This window comes from Heloderma suspectum, chromosome 6 (genome assembly GCF_057233095.1).
Source record: "Heloderma suspectum isolate Gila_16-S chromosome 6, 16-S_ref, whole genome shotgun sequence".
In the NCBI taxonomy this organism is placed as follows: domain Eukaryota; kingdom Metazoa; phylum Chordata; class Lepidosauria; order Squamata; family Helodermatidae; genus Heloderma; species Heloderma suspectum.
The window spans coordinates 108982501-108998626 of record NC_139463.1 but is presented as its reverse complement, the minus strand read 5'-3'; the positions used below and the strand labels follow the sequence as shown (position 1 = coordinate 108998626).

General features: G+C 46.6%; 1 protein-coding gene across 1 annotated transcript; it reads right to left on the bottom strand.

The window, feature by feature from the left end:
- Positions 1–7879: 7879 nt before the first annotated feature.
- LOC146342411 (olfactory receptor 11G2-like) lies at positions 7880–8818 on the bottom strand. The gene has a single exon (XM_084808535.1). The coding sequence runs from the start codon at positions 8816–8818 to the stop codon at positions 7880–7882; it is 939 nt and encodes a 312-aa protein (XP_084664661.1).
- Between the last annotated feature and the right edge of the window lie 7308 nt (positions 8819–16126).

The following is a 16126-nucleotide window of genomic DNA, read 5'->3' as shown; positions in this document are numbered from 1 at the left end:
AATGAACCATGGGAATATTTCTCTCAGGAACAATATCTTTTTGCACTGAAACAACATCTCTTGGGAGACAGAATTATACCTATGCCAAAACTTCTGAGAGGAGATTTTTCAGAGAAACTTTCTGAGATTTTTCTCCCATCCCCTTGAAGAAGAGGTCCCTTTGGCCAAACATTCTCCAAATATCATCTGCTGTGTGTGTGTGTGTGTGTGGGTGTGTGTGCGTGTGAGCATGTGTGCCATTCCCCTTCCCACAATGTCATGCAAAATGGCAAGCTGGCTGACAGCTGTTGCCAGACACCCCAATATTCTTCTGTTCTTTTTGACATGGAAAAGAAGGTTTCATTCCAGTTTGGGAAAGCACAGGACAGGTCTGCCATTCTAAAAGCCAGGCATGGCAGTCGAAGCAGAACTGTGTTCATGATACAGAGTCATCACCACCACCACCTCCACACAGTCTCTCTCTCTCACACACCCGCTGGCATCCTTTATTCTCCATACCTAATCCCTTGACTTCTTACCCTCCTTTGATCCTATTTTCAATTTACATTAAAGCTCCAAAATGTTGGCCCTGGAGAGTCGCTAGGAAAATCTATTCATTGGTTGTTAATATTTACCTATTCATTTGAGCTGGGAGGAAGAAAAAAATGGCCAGTTTGATTCCCAGCTAGCATGCATCTTAGTTTTGATGTTGCAGAATACAGAGGATTCAGGCCATTATTTGAGTTTTAATCATTAAACTCTAATGTTGTGGTGTATCAACAGCTCCCCGACAGCCCAATGGGTAGGATTCTTTGAACAAAAGAAGCTTCACACTCTCCCACAAGAGAAATCTTGTGAACTCCCCCCTTCCTGAACTCTCTTCCCCTCTTTCTCTCTCTTTGTTGCTGCAGAGGCACCCCAATGCCTCCAACTTCATGCTCCCCAAACCTGAACATATATGGAGAAGTAACAAACCCCTTCCTAACCTCTTCCCAACAAGTCCATTAGCTTGCCAAACCACCCCCGCTTCATTACCCCACTTTGCTGGAGAACCCAGTCAACTTTTCCCAGCTTCTTTCCCTGTCTCTTCCTTAGGCCTGTGCATGAATTCAGGAATAAGAAACTTCCTCCTTCCTTCCCTGCCAGTCCCCACAACCATCTCCCTCCTCCTTCTCCCCGCTCCCAGGACTCTCTCTCTCACACACACCTGGTAGTTAGTTATACTAAACCATTGCTTTAATGTGTCTGCCTTAATAATTAGAATTGGTACAAAATATAATGCTATAACAGGACCCCTCCCCTCTTATGACTTTTGTTCAGCAAGCAGGAAGAGAAGGAAAGAGGTGCTTCCTGGCTCCACCCAGTTTTCTTCTGTCCATACAAAGCTTTCACCTTTGCTCTCTCTGTCTCTCCACTCCAAGCCTCTAGCCTTGCTATTTCTCTTAGGGATATCCGTCATTGGGAAATCCAATTCGTTTTTGGCTCGACGAAGTTCTGTGACATGTATGATTTGTAGGGATGGATGGGCCCATCTCCATCTGGGGCATGGGGAAGCTCAACAAGCTGCCCCCGCCATTCGTGCACCCCAGTCCTGATCCGTGAGCCTCCCTGCTCGTCCCACCCTGCCAAGGCCCTTCCTCCCCACGCCGGCTGTCAGGGGCTTCTTTGGCAGCAGGTGGAGGTCAGAGCAGCTCGTCGAGCTCTGGAACGCTCAGCAGCCGGGTCCATCAGCGCCCCAGAGCTCGGCGAGCAGAATCCAGGAGGTTGGATGAGGGGGAGTCCATCAGACTCCACCCCTCTTCTGACTCCCACACCATCCCCAATGACTTGCTTTGCATCTGCCTGCCAAGCTGCAGGCTGTTCCCCGAACTCCGGGAACTTTTTTGCACATTTTTCTTGAAGGTTCTGCAATTTGCGTGAATTATGGCTGAATTTGTGCAAATCATGCAAATATGGCCATAATTTGCACAAGTTTGGGCTGTAATCTGTGCAGTTTTGCCATAATTCACACAAATTCCTCAGAAATTCATCCAAAGCTGCAAACTGGCCTGACTCGCTGCAGATTGAGTCAGGCACCACAGCAGGAACCAAAACAAAGTCTGGGGCAGCAAAACTAGAAAAACCCATCGAACCCCACCCCTTGGCATTTCTCTCCCTTTCCTGTCACCAGTCTTCTTCTTTCTCTATATTCCTTAGCCTTGCTCTTTTTCTCCCACTCACACCATTATCCTGAGGTAGGGGTGTCGGAGAATTCCACCACGGACCCCAATGAGGCCAGATTCAAAGGAAACCAGCCTCCAGAGTCCATGACGGAAAGGATCCCTTACCTCTGCCTCCCCACGGAATCCTCCCTGGCTGGATCCTCCCTGCTGGTGGCTCCGGAGCACCAGCAATACGGCCGCCATTGGCGTGCCATATCGCTAGCTGAGGCTGACTCCGGACACAAATGGCGTCCACTACGCCATTTGCAGCCATAAAGCTCTTAGATTAAGCTAAATGCAGATGTAAATGGCTGCATTTAGCGTAAACTAAGGGCTTTATGGCAGCAAATGGCATCTGCTATGCCAGTTGGGTCTGTGGTTTTTCTAGGGATGTACGAAAGTCACTTACCTTTTCGAAGGGTGACATTTGTGGGGTGGGGAGGCGCTCCGTCCCTCCCCCCAAAATTCTCTCCGGCCGGGGCTGCCCACAGCCAGACATCCTGACAGTGGGCAGCCTGCAGGGACACAAATGGCGGCTGCCGTAGCCGCCACCATGCGTCCCTGTATTTTGCTGTGATAGGCTATGTAAATATTTACGTTGCCTATCACGTAGGGATGTACGAAAGTGACTTACCTTTCGCGGATTATGTTGATGGGGCGGGGAGGCATTCCGTCCCTCCCCCCGAAATCCTGGCTGGGGGAGAGGTGCTCCGTTCCTCCCCCCAGAATCCTCGAATGGCCAGCTGTGCTCCACGGCAGCTCCGTGGAGCAGCCAGCCAGGCCCGGCCCGGCCAGGCCAGAGCCGTCCGCAGCCAGATTTCCGGCCGCAGAGGGCTTTGGATAAAAAAAACAAAAAACAAAAAAACAACTGCGTACGCAAATGGCGGCGGCTGTAGCCGCCGCCATTTGCGTACGCATTTTTTTTTAACCCACCCCCAACCATGAAAGGCTATGTAAAGATTTACTTAGCCTATCACGTCTTTTTTTTCTTCTTTTTTTAAACCTAGCCATGATAGGCTACTTAAATCTTTACACAGCCTATCACGTCTTTTTTTTTTTTTTCACAAGCCTGGAAATGGCGGCGGCAGGAGCCGGTCGGAAAACCGCCCACCGCCGCCACCGCTGCCTCAGCCACCGCCGGAGCTGCCACTGGAGCCGCCGCCACCTGGAAGATCCACCCCAGGTAAGTCTCGTCCCAGGGGGGATCCGCGGGGGGGGGGCAGGCCATTCCACCCCAGATTTCGGGGGGCCGAATGCACTGGCACTCGGCCTCACCGAGATCCGTGGCGGAATTCTCTGACATCCCTACTATCACGGTTTCCGCAGGGATGCAAATGGCATCCCTGTGTTAGCCATGATAGGCTACGTAAGTATTTACGTAGCCTATCACGGCTATATGGAAGAAGCAGCGAATGGCAGCCGCAGACACGGCCGCCATTCGCAAGTCAGCACGGACAGCAGCAGGTAGATGTTCCGTTCTGGGCCCATTTCGCAGGGTGGGGGGCAGGGGGGCTTCGTTCCGCCACGGATTTCAGGGGAATCCCAAAACTGGCATTCGGCCTCACCGAGATCCGTGGCGGAATTCTCTGACATCCCTAGGTTTTTCATAGCCTATTGCATGAAAAACCACAGATGCAAATGGCGTAGTGGACACCATTTGCATCCGGAGTCAGCCTCAGCCAGCGATATGGCACTCCAATGGTGGCCGTATCACTGGCTCTCCAGAGCCGGTCGGTGGCTCTGAGGAATTGCTGTAGAGCAGAGCTGGCTGGCGAGGATTCCGGGGGAGGGAAGGATCACCCCCCCCTGCAGAACCCCCCAGAACAAAAGGTAGTGGTTCCTCCCATCCCTATCTTGAGGTTTCTCTCTTCACCTAGCCTCTAGCCTTGCTATTTCTCTCTCCACTACCCATTTGCCTTGCTATTTCCCCTTCCCTCCCAATCTGTAGCCTTGCTAACCCCTCCACCCACCCACCCACACACACCTCTCTTGACTAGCCAGGCACCCAAAACAGCCACTAAGTGACTACCCACATCCTCTACGGGAACCATTCTGTGGTGCTGCCCACAGCAGTTTTTCAAATTCCCAACTTTGAACAGGTCCAAACTGGTCCAAAAAGGTTGGGGATCCCAGCTATATTATGTCTATTGCATCAGCCTACTCTTTCGAATGTATGTTTTTATTTCCTGTCAACAAAATACTCCTGGGTTAAGCAACTGTGTCTTCAATCTCCAAATCCCCTCAACCCCTTAAGGTGCAGACAGAGCTTTGGGATGTTCAGCGTTAAAAGATCTGTTCCAGTGTCAAGGTTGCATGTCTGAAAGTGTGCACTCAAGCAATGCAAAAGGGACAATTCCGAACACAACAGAAGAGCTCCGCTTAGGACTGGCCAAGACATTGTAATGCCTGGGGCAAAGCAGCAAATGGCACAACCCCACACACCCAAATTATGGTGTATAGTACTCAAGTTATTATTTTGATACCTGAGGCAGAAAACTCCCTAGGTGCCTCCCCCATGGCAGTAAAAAGCCCCAATAATAATAAATTAGACAACTCACAATTTTCTACCTTTTAATGGCACACCTCTGGCAACTGCCTCACTTTGCCTAACAGTAGGGCCGACCCTACATGCCATTACCGCTGCTGTCACTTGTAACCTATGAAACAATGTCACTTCAGGAAAAGAAAGAAAGAAAAGAAATGGTGTTGCTGCTAAGGGTGCCCCTGCCCCAAAGAAATGTTTGGAGAGTTTTTCTGTTTTATTTATTTATTCATTCATTCATTCATTCATTCATCCATTTCATTTCATTTCTTTACCGCCCAATAGCCAAAGTTCTCTGGGTGGTTCACAAAAATTAAAACCAAAAAGCACACAGTAAAACAATATAAAATATAAAAACATTAAAACCAGAATATAACAATACAACCAGAACAAAACCAGATTGTATTTTTTTTAATGTTTTTAACCTTTGTAAACTGCCCAGAGAGCTTTGGCTATTGGGTGGCATAGAAAGAAGAAGAAGAAGAAGAAGAAGAAGAAGAAGAAGAAGAAGAAGAAGAAGAAGAAGAAGGAGAAGAAGGAGGAGGAGAAGAAGGAGGAGGAGGAGGAGGAGAAGAAGGAGAAGAAGAAGGAGGAGGAGGAGGAGGAGGAGGAGGAGGAGAAGAAGAAGAAGAAGGAGAAGGAGGAGGAGGAGGAGGAGGAGGAGGAGGAGGAGAAGAAGAAGGAGAAGAAGAAGAAGAAGAAGAAGAAGAAGAAGAAGAAGAAGAAGAAGAAGAAGGAGGAGGAGGAGGAGGAGGAGGAGAAGGAGAAGAAGGAGGAGGAGGAGAAGAAGAAGAAGGAGAAGAAGAAGGAGGAGGAGGAGGAGGAGAAGAAGAAGAAGGAGAAGAAGAAGGAGGAGGAGGAGAAGAAGAAGAAGAAGAAGAAGAAGAAGAAGAAGAAGAAGAAGAAGAAGAAGAAGAAATGTATACCCTGCCCTTCTAGTGCCCACGTATGAATCAGAGTGGCTGAGAACAATTTTAAAAACCCAATATAAAAACATACATTCAATTAAAAATACAATAAAAATATGAAGGCGATTAAGCTGAATACATCAATCCTTGTGTAATCAAATAGCGCATCAGGAGAGCTAACCCTACAACACACCCCATCCTCCCACCACTAGCATTTCTTCCTCCAGAAAAAATAAAGAGATCCAGCATTTCAAACGCTTTATTTCTTGGCCACAGAACATAAAAGGAAACGGCAATAACTATTCACCACCGCCACCACCCCAAAGAAAAAGTCTGCACCAAAATTAACCCATATAAATGCTGTTAATACAACATTACAATATTAAATTTAACACGATCAGGCTCAAAACAACTCAGCCTCACTTAGCATCTGTGACCTTGCTCTGAAAGCTGCGGCAAGGAACCTGACTGTGTTTTCAGTGATGGTGATGTTAGCATCTGCCAAAAGCATACAGATATAAAACACATTGAAGCTCCCTGGATATGAATGAAGCACAGGAGAAATATAATGAACCCTCATATCCCTACTGAAATTGCAATATCAAAGAATATGAGATACTGCTTCCATTGCACAGCTACAGCTTGGATAGATAGTGAAGGGCCAGAATACACTTTTAAGGGTGCAATTTTATGAACGTTTAGACAGAGAAAAGTCCTACAACTCCCAGCATGCCCCAGCCAGCATGTGTGGCTCCCTACAACTGCTGGGAGTTGTAGGACCTTTCCCTGTCTTAATATGCATACGATTCTGCCCTTAGTTAGCCTTCCATGACAATTGATGGCAAACAATTCAGCCTGATAATGGAAAAGGCTCTTTCTTTCAAAATATTTAATGTGGCCAAGTACCTTGCAGGCTGCAGATTGGCTTTAGTTTGTAAAGCAAGATTCATAGAAGAGTAAACACTCCTTGTTGAGTTTTGGAAGTTGATAGCTAGTCTTTCCTCAATAGAAATATTTGCTTTCTCCAATACAATTGGTAGCAATTGATGTAATGGGTAGCAATTGAGCTGACTTTTTTATTGATAGATTTCAACTACGAAGAGGCATAATTATGAATTAAGAGCAATGAGAAAATGCCAACACCAGCAAGATAAACAAAGATGCAGCCAATATGTAGTTGCAAAAGACCATGCAATAGTTTCCGAAGAACAAATCCCAGCTTCAAGTCACACTACTGCATTATTAGACACACATCCTGGCAACAAAGTAAAAAAAAAGTAGACGATTTTTCTCTGTAGATCCATTAATTCCAGAAACCCAAAGCTGGAGTCTGTATGGTTCCTGGGTCCAGGAGATAGGCTCATTGACTGGATGGGGTCGCACTCCCTCTGAAGGATCAGGCCTGTAGCCTGGGGGTACTCCCAGATCCATCATTGTCACTGGAGGCCCAAGTGGCCGTGGCAGCTCAGAGTGCCTTTTAGCAGCTTCAGGTGGTTCTCCAGCTACGGCCTCTCCTGGACAAGGATAGCTTGGCCATGGTGGTACAGGCATTTGCAACCTCAAGACTGGATTACTATAATGTGCTGTATGTGGGCTGCCCTTAAGGCTGGTCCAGAAGTTGGAGCTAGTGCAGATTGCAGCAGCTCAGCTGTTGTCAGGAGCAGCCCCTTTTCAGCATGCAACTCCTTTGCTGAGGGAACTGCACTGGATGCCTATTCACTACCAGGCCAGGTTTAAGGTTTTGGGACTAGTGTACAAAGCCCTAAAGAACTTGGGACCAGGTCACCCGATAGAGTGCCTTCTTCTTTACCAACCTGCGCAGTCACCAAGGTCATCAGAGAGCATGTCCCTGGTGGTTCCACAAGGACTCATGAACCAGTTGGAGTCCACAATAAAAAGAGCCTTCAGTGTGGTGGCCCCCTTCCTGTGGAACTACCTGCATTTGGAGGCCAGGCAGGAGCCAACGCTGTGTTGTTTCAGTGTCTCCTGAAGACATTGTTATTTCGAGAGGGCTTCCTTGCACGACCAGCTGCAGTTTATTAAATTCCTCCTTCTTGGGAATTGCCTTTTAAAAAAATGCTTTAACTCTTTTAGCCTGGTGTTTTATTCTTTTACCTTGTTGTCCACTGCTCCAAAATCTTTTGCTGTGGAGCAGCATATAAATATTGTAAATACATAATACATACATGCATACATAAAGTCAACTTCTTAGATCCGGCATTGATTCCAGTTAAAATCCCATCCTTTCACTAAGTCAGCCTCTTCCTACTCAAAAACCTGACCAATGCTTCCTTCACCTGATCATTCCTGAGACAGTAGATCAGGGGGTTAAGCAGAGGGGCAACAGCAGAGTAGAAGAGAGTCATCACTTTAGTGCTCTCAGTATGACTTTCTCCACTGTGTCCTATATACATAGCAACTACAGATCCATAAAAGAGTGTCACCACTAGTAGATGGGAAGAGACTGTCGAAAAGCCCTTGACACTAGAGCTTTGGCTGGATGTGTTCACCAGGGTGAAAACTATACCTACATAGGAGACCATAATGAACAGAAAGGTGACCAAAACCATAGAAGAGGTCACAATGTAGCAGAAGAGGGGGAGGTACCCCAGTGGGGGGCAGGCCAATGCTAGGAGTTGGCCAGAGTCACATACAAAGTGATTAATGGTGTTGGCACCACAGAAAGACAACCTGGCAATCAAAAACACAGGTGCCACATACCATAGGAAGCCCACAACCCAACAAGCAGCCACAAGGCCATAGCAAAAATCCGGGGACATAATTTGTGGATAGCGCAGTGGGCGGCAGATGGCCAAATAGCGATCTAGGGCCATGGCTGAGAGGAAGAGGCATTCACTAGTGCCAAGTGAGAAGAAGATGTAAAACTGGAGGAAGCAGGCATGGAAGGAGATGACACCACTTGGGAAGGACAAGTCAAACAGCATCCGTGGCACAGTGGAACTCACGTAACACATCTCCAGCCATGAGAAGTTGCTCAGCAGGATGTACATGGGGAGATGGGACAAATGAGCATCTTGATTTACTAGCATGATGATGAGGAAGTTCTCAGCCAAAGTCAGGATGTAGGCAGCTGTGAAGAAGATCAGAAGAAGCAGACGCCCCTGTTGCCCAGCTCTGAAGCCCAACAGAATAAATTCCTCCACTGTGGTCCCATTAAGAAGCTCCATGGAGAACACAGAACCAGCCTGGGAAGATGCTAAACTTTCCTTGTTCAGTAGTAATCTAAGGTGTACTGCCTGATGCTTGTAATGCATGAAACATGTTGAGGTGGTATGAGTTCTCCTCAACATGGAACATGCATTGGTTTTTGAAATAAGGCACAAAAGTCTGTTAATTTGCAAAAGAAGGAAGCTAGTACAGCTGAAGAATTCCTGGGCTGTTCTGTTGTTGTGAGTTATTTACCAGCAAGTTGGTAAGGGTAAAATATCAATAAGAGAAGGTTGGGCTGACTTTAGCCTTGTTTGATATGTTTCTTTTTACTAGAACTCTCTTCATTCAATGACAATTTTCACGTTTAGCAGCAGCAAGTAGTGGGAATATCTGCATAGTTGTGCAATGAGTAAATTGCATGTAGTGATGTTGAATGCAGACTTGCTTTAAAAGATAATTGTTTCCCACATCATCCAGTGGTCTAGACTTCTTTGCTAACATCCCAGCACCCAGCAGCTACTGATGGTTTACCAGAGATTCTCCACCCCCACCCCAGTGCATCTCAGTTGATTTTCTGCTTCAACCTAGCTGTTCATGGGTTGGCTAAGTTCAAAATAACAATGCACATTTCTCTTAGCAAAGTCCTCATCTCCCAGAAAAATAGAAAGTGCCAGAATCTTTCAGAGGTTACAACTTAATCGAGCCTTCTAAGATTCCTATCTCATCCCCTTTTGATTTGGCAAAAAAACAAGATTTCTGTACCACAGTAGCACATGGCAAGATGCTCCAACAAGCCAGGGACAAGAGGGAGACAAAGTTCTGCCAAGTGAAGTGATCATTTTCTTCTTTGTATCATGCCCCAGACTCAAAGTTGACCTTGGCAGTGCAGAGAGAAGAGGCTGCATTGTAGGGTAAGCTTGGACAGGTTGGTTGTGGGTTACACACTGAGCCTGAGTCATTATTTAAAAGGTTTGCTGAAGCTTTCATCTAATAAAGGAATGGCCCCTGGGAACTAGCCTACTGAGGGTGCTGCTGCTTTCCATCGAAATTACATCACCTCAGACTTTGCAGAAGAAACAATAATTTGAAATGATGTTGTTTTTCTATGTAATGAGCCCTCCGAATGAGTTCAACAGAAACACCTGATTTTCATATTTTCCTTCCATTTTTTTAACATGGAATTTTCTTTTGAAATAAAGTCAAAAATACAGGCAACGAAAAGAAAGAATGCACGTGACAACATAGCACAATCGCTAATTCAGGAGAAAATGAAACCCACTGGCTGCAATCATTAGTACAATAGGGATAAGTTAAACTGGACAAATACGCTAAAACAGCCACATTCATATCTCGCTAACTGTTAGGAGTGTTTTGGTATAAATATTATATTGCTGAATCAGAATTCAAGAATCATCTATATTTGATTGGATTATGAACAAAGGGTTACTATTGTAGCCTGAAGAGGCACTCATATAGGGGGGCTTTGTAGTCTGCTAGGGTTCTAGCCTATCATGCCCCTACCTCTGTGCATGAACATCCTTGTCTCTGTGCATGTTGAGTGGCTTCCTGGTTGCCTGTAGGAAGATAAGAATGACATGGAGAAAGTCATGAATAATGGCGAGTAGATTGGTCTATTCCTGGGACTTAGTGCACATTTGTGGTTGTCATGGGCATGTTACAGAAACCATGCTGCCCGATCCTCACATCACTCTCCAATTTATAAGTCCACTCATGACAAATTTTTACCCAGTGAATGCATAGGTTTGCAATGGAAGTCTCATGGTCTCACTCAAGTAATGTTTGTTTCATCCTGTGTGCCCAGACTTTTCTCCTGCAAGGGAGAATGTGTCATGAGTGCTTGCCTGGTTGTACTGATAAGTGGAGTGGAGTGCCCTTCTTTAAAAAAGAAAAGAAAAAGCAGCTGTATTCTCCATCATTTTCCATGATGAATGGAGGGATCTTCCCTGGGTTGGAGGGGACATAGTGGCTAATAAACACCACTATGGGCATTTCTACACCAGCCTAAAATCCTGCATTTATAATGGGGCTTTCTGCTTCCGTTTTACGTGCAGGATCACCACTGACTCCCTTTACATGCACTTCTTCCCCCCACCCCTTCTCCCTATATCTGAGTCTTCCATTATCTTTCATTGATCTCACTCCTCTTCTTGCTGCTTTAACTCTTTTCACAGAGGAAACTGAAGCGGAATGCAACAGGGTAATTTGATAGCTCATTATCTGCGATCTATTGAAAAATGGAACAAAGGGCATTTAGTGCAGGAGGGTCATGGCAGGGTCACGGCATCATATAAAGAGCCTGCAAAGTTCCGTGAAGGAGCAATCTCAATCGCAGGATAAAAGCTCCATGCGATGAAGCCCTACATTTGTTCATTCTTGTGTTCCCTATGCATGGGAGATTCCATGGCAAATTGTTGTTTAAGGGAAGGTTGGTAAGCAAACACACACTTTCTGCATAGCTTAGAGAAGAGCAGGGAGAGTTCTTGTTGTGTGTCCATGGAGAGCTTGTGGGCAGTGGTGTGCTGGAGCTAGGGCTTGCAAGGAGGGAACACTGGCATTTATTTATGTATTTGCTAGCAGAGGTTGTCATCTGCCGCTTCCACCCTTCACACATCATTCCTTCTGAGCTAGGGATGTCAGAGAATTCTGCCATGGATCTCAGTGAGGCCGAATGCCAGTGCATTCGGCCCCCCGAACTCCATGGCAGAATGGCCTGCCCCCCCTGCCCCCCCGCGGATCCCCCCCGGGACGAGACTTACCTGGGGTGGATGTTCCGGATGGCAGCGGCTCCAGCGGCAGTGGAGGCGGCTGGTCTTCCGACCAGCCGCCGCCAGCGCCGCCACCATTTGCAGTCTGTTTTTTGTGGGTTTTTTCCCCATTCGTGAAAAAAAACCGCGTACGCAAATGGCAGCGGCTACGGCGGCCGCCATTTGCGTTCCTTATTTTTGGCTGTCTTAGTCTATGTAAATATTTACGCAGACTAAGATGGTGAAAATAAAGGGGAATGCAAATAGCATCCGCTACGCTATTTGCATTCCCCTTTCTTGTCTTCGTCTTAGTCTACATAAATATTTATGTAGACTAAGATGGCCAAAAATAAGGAACGCAAATGGTGGCGGCCGTAGCCGCTGCCATTTGCGTACGCATTTTTGTTTTTTGTTTTTAACCCAGACGTGATAGGCTACGTAAGTCTTTACGTAGCCTATCGCAGCTGAATTCAGGGACGCAAATGGCTACAGCTGCCACCATTTGCGTCCTTGCTAGCCAGTGGTTGGATGTCCAGCTGCTGGCAGAGCTGGCCGGCGGCTCTGAGGAACCCCCGCGGAGCAGAGCCAGCCGGCCAGGATTCCGGGGGGAGGTGCAGAGTGCCTCCCCCCCCAGCAAGGATTCCAGGGGGAGGGATGGAGCGCCTCTCCCCCAGCGGAACCCAGCAGAGCCAGGTAAGCAGAGTTTCGTACACCCCTCCTCTGAGCTTAGGTCAGGGGTAGGCTACCTTCTTTGGCCCATGATCTCATTTAATAATTCAATCAACTTTCCTGAGCACCACCAGAAAATGGCTGCCATGGGAGATGCGGTGAAGAACTTGTCCAAAAGACTGAGTAAAAGGGAGAGATGGGATCTGGGCCCCAACCTATTAAACAACTACACAGTTTTCACTAGCTACAGAAAAATATTTTGCACCCATCCCTGCTGCCCATTATGAAAATGTGTTCTTCTCTCTTCTTCTTTTTTAAGTGGGAGTGATAGGACTCCTTGGCAGGTGCCAAGAAAGGTGTCCAGGAGTACACTGGAGCCTTTAGGAACTATTTCACCTAACCCTGGTTTCTGCAAACCTTTTCCAGCAACAATGTACAGTCAGGGCCAGAAATATTGGAACAAGGATAATAGTTTTGGCAGTTGGCCTCTGTATACCACCAGATGGAAGTTGAAAGGAAACACACCCAGATGGGAGCGAAGTCAGGACTTTCAGCTGTAATTCAAGGGGTTTGACAAAAGTGGGGCACTAACCACTCAGGAAGGACAGCCAGTGGCATACACACACACCCATCGTTGGTGGCTCATAAGTAATGGAATGAATGGCTGACAAGCAGTTTCATGCCCAGGGGTGGCCCGTTTCCTGAGTACCCCATGACAAGTCAAGCAGATAAAAGGCCTGGAGGTGGTTCTGAGTTTGCATTTGCAACATTTGCATTTGGTAGCTGTTCACTGGAACTCCCAACATGAGGTCCAAAGAGGTGTCCATGGAAGTGAAGGAGGCCATCATTAGGCTGAGGAAACAAAATAAACCCATCAGAGAGATAGCAAAAACAGTGGGAGTGGCCAACACAACAGTCTGGAACAACATCCTGAAAAAGAAGGAATTAACTGACAAGCTCACCAACAGCAAAAGGCCTGGCAGACCACGGAAGACGACTAAAGTGGATGACTGCAGAATTCTGCTCATGGTGAAGAGGAACCCGTTCACAAGATCTAGCCAGGTCAAGAACGCTCTTGACTTTGAGTTAACTTGTCATTGTTAACACCTACAGTCAAGAGACAGCTTTATGAATGTAAATACAGAGCCTTCACAACAAGGTGCAAACCACTGGTAACGCTCAAGAACAGACAGGTCAGATTAGGCTTTGCCAGCAAACACCAAAAAAAGCCTGCCCAGTTCTGGAATAAGATTCTTTGGACTGATGAAACCAAGATTAACTTATACCAGAATGATGGGAAGAGAAAAGTGTGGAGAAGGAAAGGAACAGCTCATGATCCAAAGCATACCACATCATCTGTCAAACATGGTGGAGGCAGAGTTATGGCATGGGCATATATGGCTGCCAATGGAACTGGGTCACTGGTGTTTATTGATGACCTGACTGCTGATAAAAGCAGCGGGATGAATTCTGAAGTGTATAGGGCTCTACTGAAGTGTATAGGGGTTGGACCCGATGGCCTTGTAGGCCCCTTCCAACCCTACTATCCTATGATTCTATGATTCTGCTCAGATTCAGCCGAATGCTGCCAAACTGATAGGACGCCACTTCATATTGCAGATTGATAATGACCCAAAACATACAGCAAAAGCTACCCAAGAGTTTCTCAAGGCAAAGAAGTGGGATGTTCTTCAATGGCCAAGTCAGTCACCTGATCTCAACCCAATAGAGCATGCTTTTCACTTACTGAAGACAAGACTGAAGGCAGAAAGACCCACAAACAAGCAGCAGCTGAAGGCAGCTGCAAGGAAGGCCTGGCCAAGCATCTCAAGGGAGGAAACTCAGCATTTGGTCATGTCCATGGGTTCCAGACTTCAGGCAGTCATTGACTGCAAAGGATTTTCATCCAGGTATTAAAAGCGATCCTTAAGTTTGAAATGATGTTGGTATGAGCCACCAATGATGGGGGTTTGTGTATGCCACTGGCTGTCCTTCCTGAATGGTTAGTGCCTAGGAATAGGGATGTATGAAACTTACTTACCTTATCAAGGAATCATTCGCGGTGGTGGGGGGGAGGCAGTCTATCCCTCCCTGCCAGAATCCTCGACAGGGGGGGGGGAGGCAATCTGGTCCTCCTCCCTGGAATCCTCGACAGCGAGTGGATTCGGTGGCGACAGCTCCAGTGGCGGCGGCGGCTGGTCTCCTGGCTGGCCACGGCTGGGCTGCTGCCACCGCCATTGCCATCCTTGCAGCCGTGATAGGCTATGTAAGAATTTACATAGTCTATCACAGCTAACCCCCCCAAAAAAATCCCCAAGTGTACGCAAATGGCGGTGGCTACAGCGGCCGCCATTTGCGTTCCCTATTTTTTGCCAATTTATCTTATGTAAATATTTACTGTCTAATGCTTGGAATGCATGAAGCATGTTAAGATGGTCTGGGTTTTCCTCATGCTTGGACTATGCAATGGCTTCTGAAATAAGGCACAAAAGTCTGTTAATTTGCAAAAGAAGGAAGCTAGTTCTGCTGAAGAATTGCTGGGTTGTTCTATTGTAATGCATTATTTACCAACAAGTTGGTATACATGAGATGCCAATGAGAGGAGGATAGGCTGACTTTAGCTTTGCTTGATAGATTTCTTTTTACTAGAAGTCTCCTCATTCACTGACAATGTTTACATTTAGCAGCGTATATTGTTCACAGATGATTCTGTGTGCTCAGACGTTACTCCTGAAAGGAAGAATGAATCATCATGACTGCTAGCCTGGTGGTACTGATACGTGGAGTAGAGTGCCCCTTCTTTTGAAAAAATGGCAGCTGTACATTTTGGATCATTTTCCAAAATGTATCAGGGATCTTACCTTGGTAGGTGGGGATACCATGGCTAATAAAAGCCACTGCATCTGGGTAATTCTTGTGATCCCTATGTGTGAGAGATTCCATGGCAAATCATTGTTTAAGGGGAGGTTGGTAAGCCAGCACACAGTTTCCCCATATTTTAGAGGAGAGTGGGGAGACCTTCCATGTCCATGGGTGTTTGAATGCTCTGCAAATTTTTGAGTACTTGCGGGCTGTGGGATGGTATCGCCAGGGCTTGCAAGGATGGAATACTGGAACTCTTTTTTGCTAGCAGGGGTGCTGTTGTCATCTGCCACCTCCACCCTCTGCACTCAATTCCCTCTGAGTGTATGTTGGGGGTAGGCTACCCTCTTTGATCCATGGACTCATTTAAGAATTTGGTAAACTTTCCTGAGCACCACCCAAAAATGACTGCCAAGTGAAGGCCTTGTCCAAAAGACTGAGTGCAAGGCAGAGATGGGGTCTAAGCCCCAACCTATTAAACAACTGCACAGATTTCAGAAGCAACAGAAACCAATTTCACACAGATCCCAGCTGTGCTATGAAAATCTGCTCATTAAAAAAATGGTGGGGGGAGTGGTAGGGCTTCTTTGCAGGTGTCGAGAAAGGTGTCCAGGAGTATATTGGAGCCTGTGGGCACTATGTTGCCACCCCAGGTAAGTCTTGTTCTGCAATCCTCCCAGTAGTGTGTGTGTGTGTGGGGGGGTGAATTTTCTGGCAACTATGTATTGTATCCTGTAATGCAAATAATTTTGGGGAAGATTGGTCTTGAATTGGGAATTATGACCCATTCACTTTATAAATCTCTGCCCCTATTGGAGAAAAAAAACTGCTAGAACTAATTTGTTGGTGTGGATCAACAAAGCCTCCTGAATTTTTGGACTTTCCTTAGGGTCGTAGCTATACGGACTATCATGAGACCCTGCATTTCCAAAATGCCATTTGTCCAAGATGATTTAGATCAGTGAACAACAAGAGATCTTGCTTTTAAGTAATTTGTCTTTAGCCACAACAAATGCCCTATGGGCCACA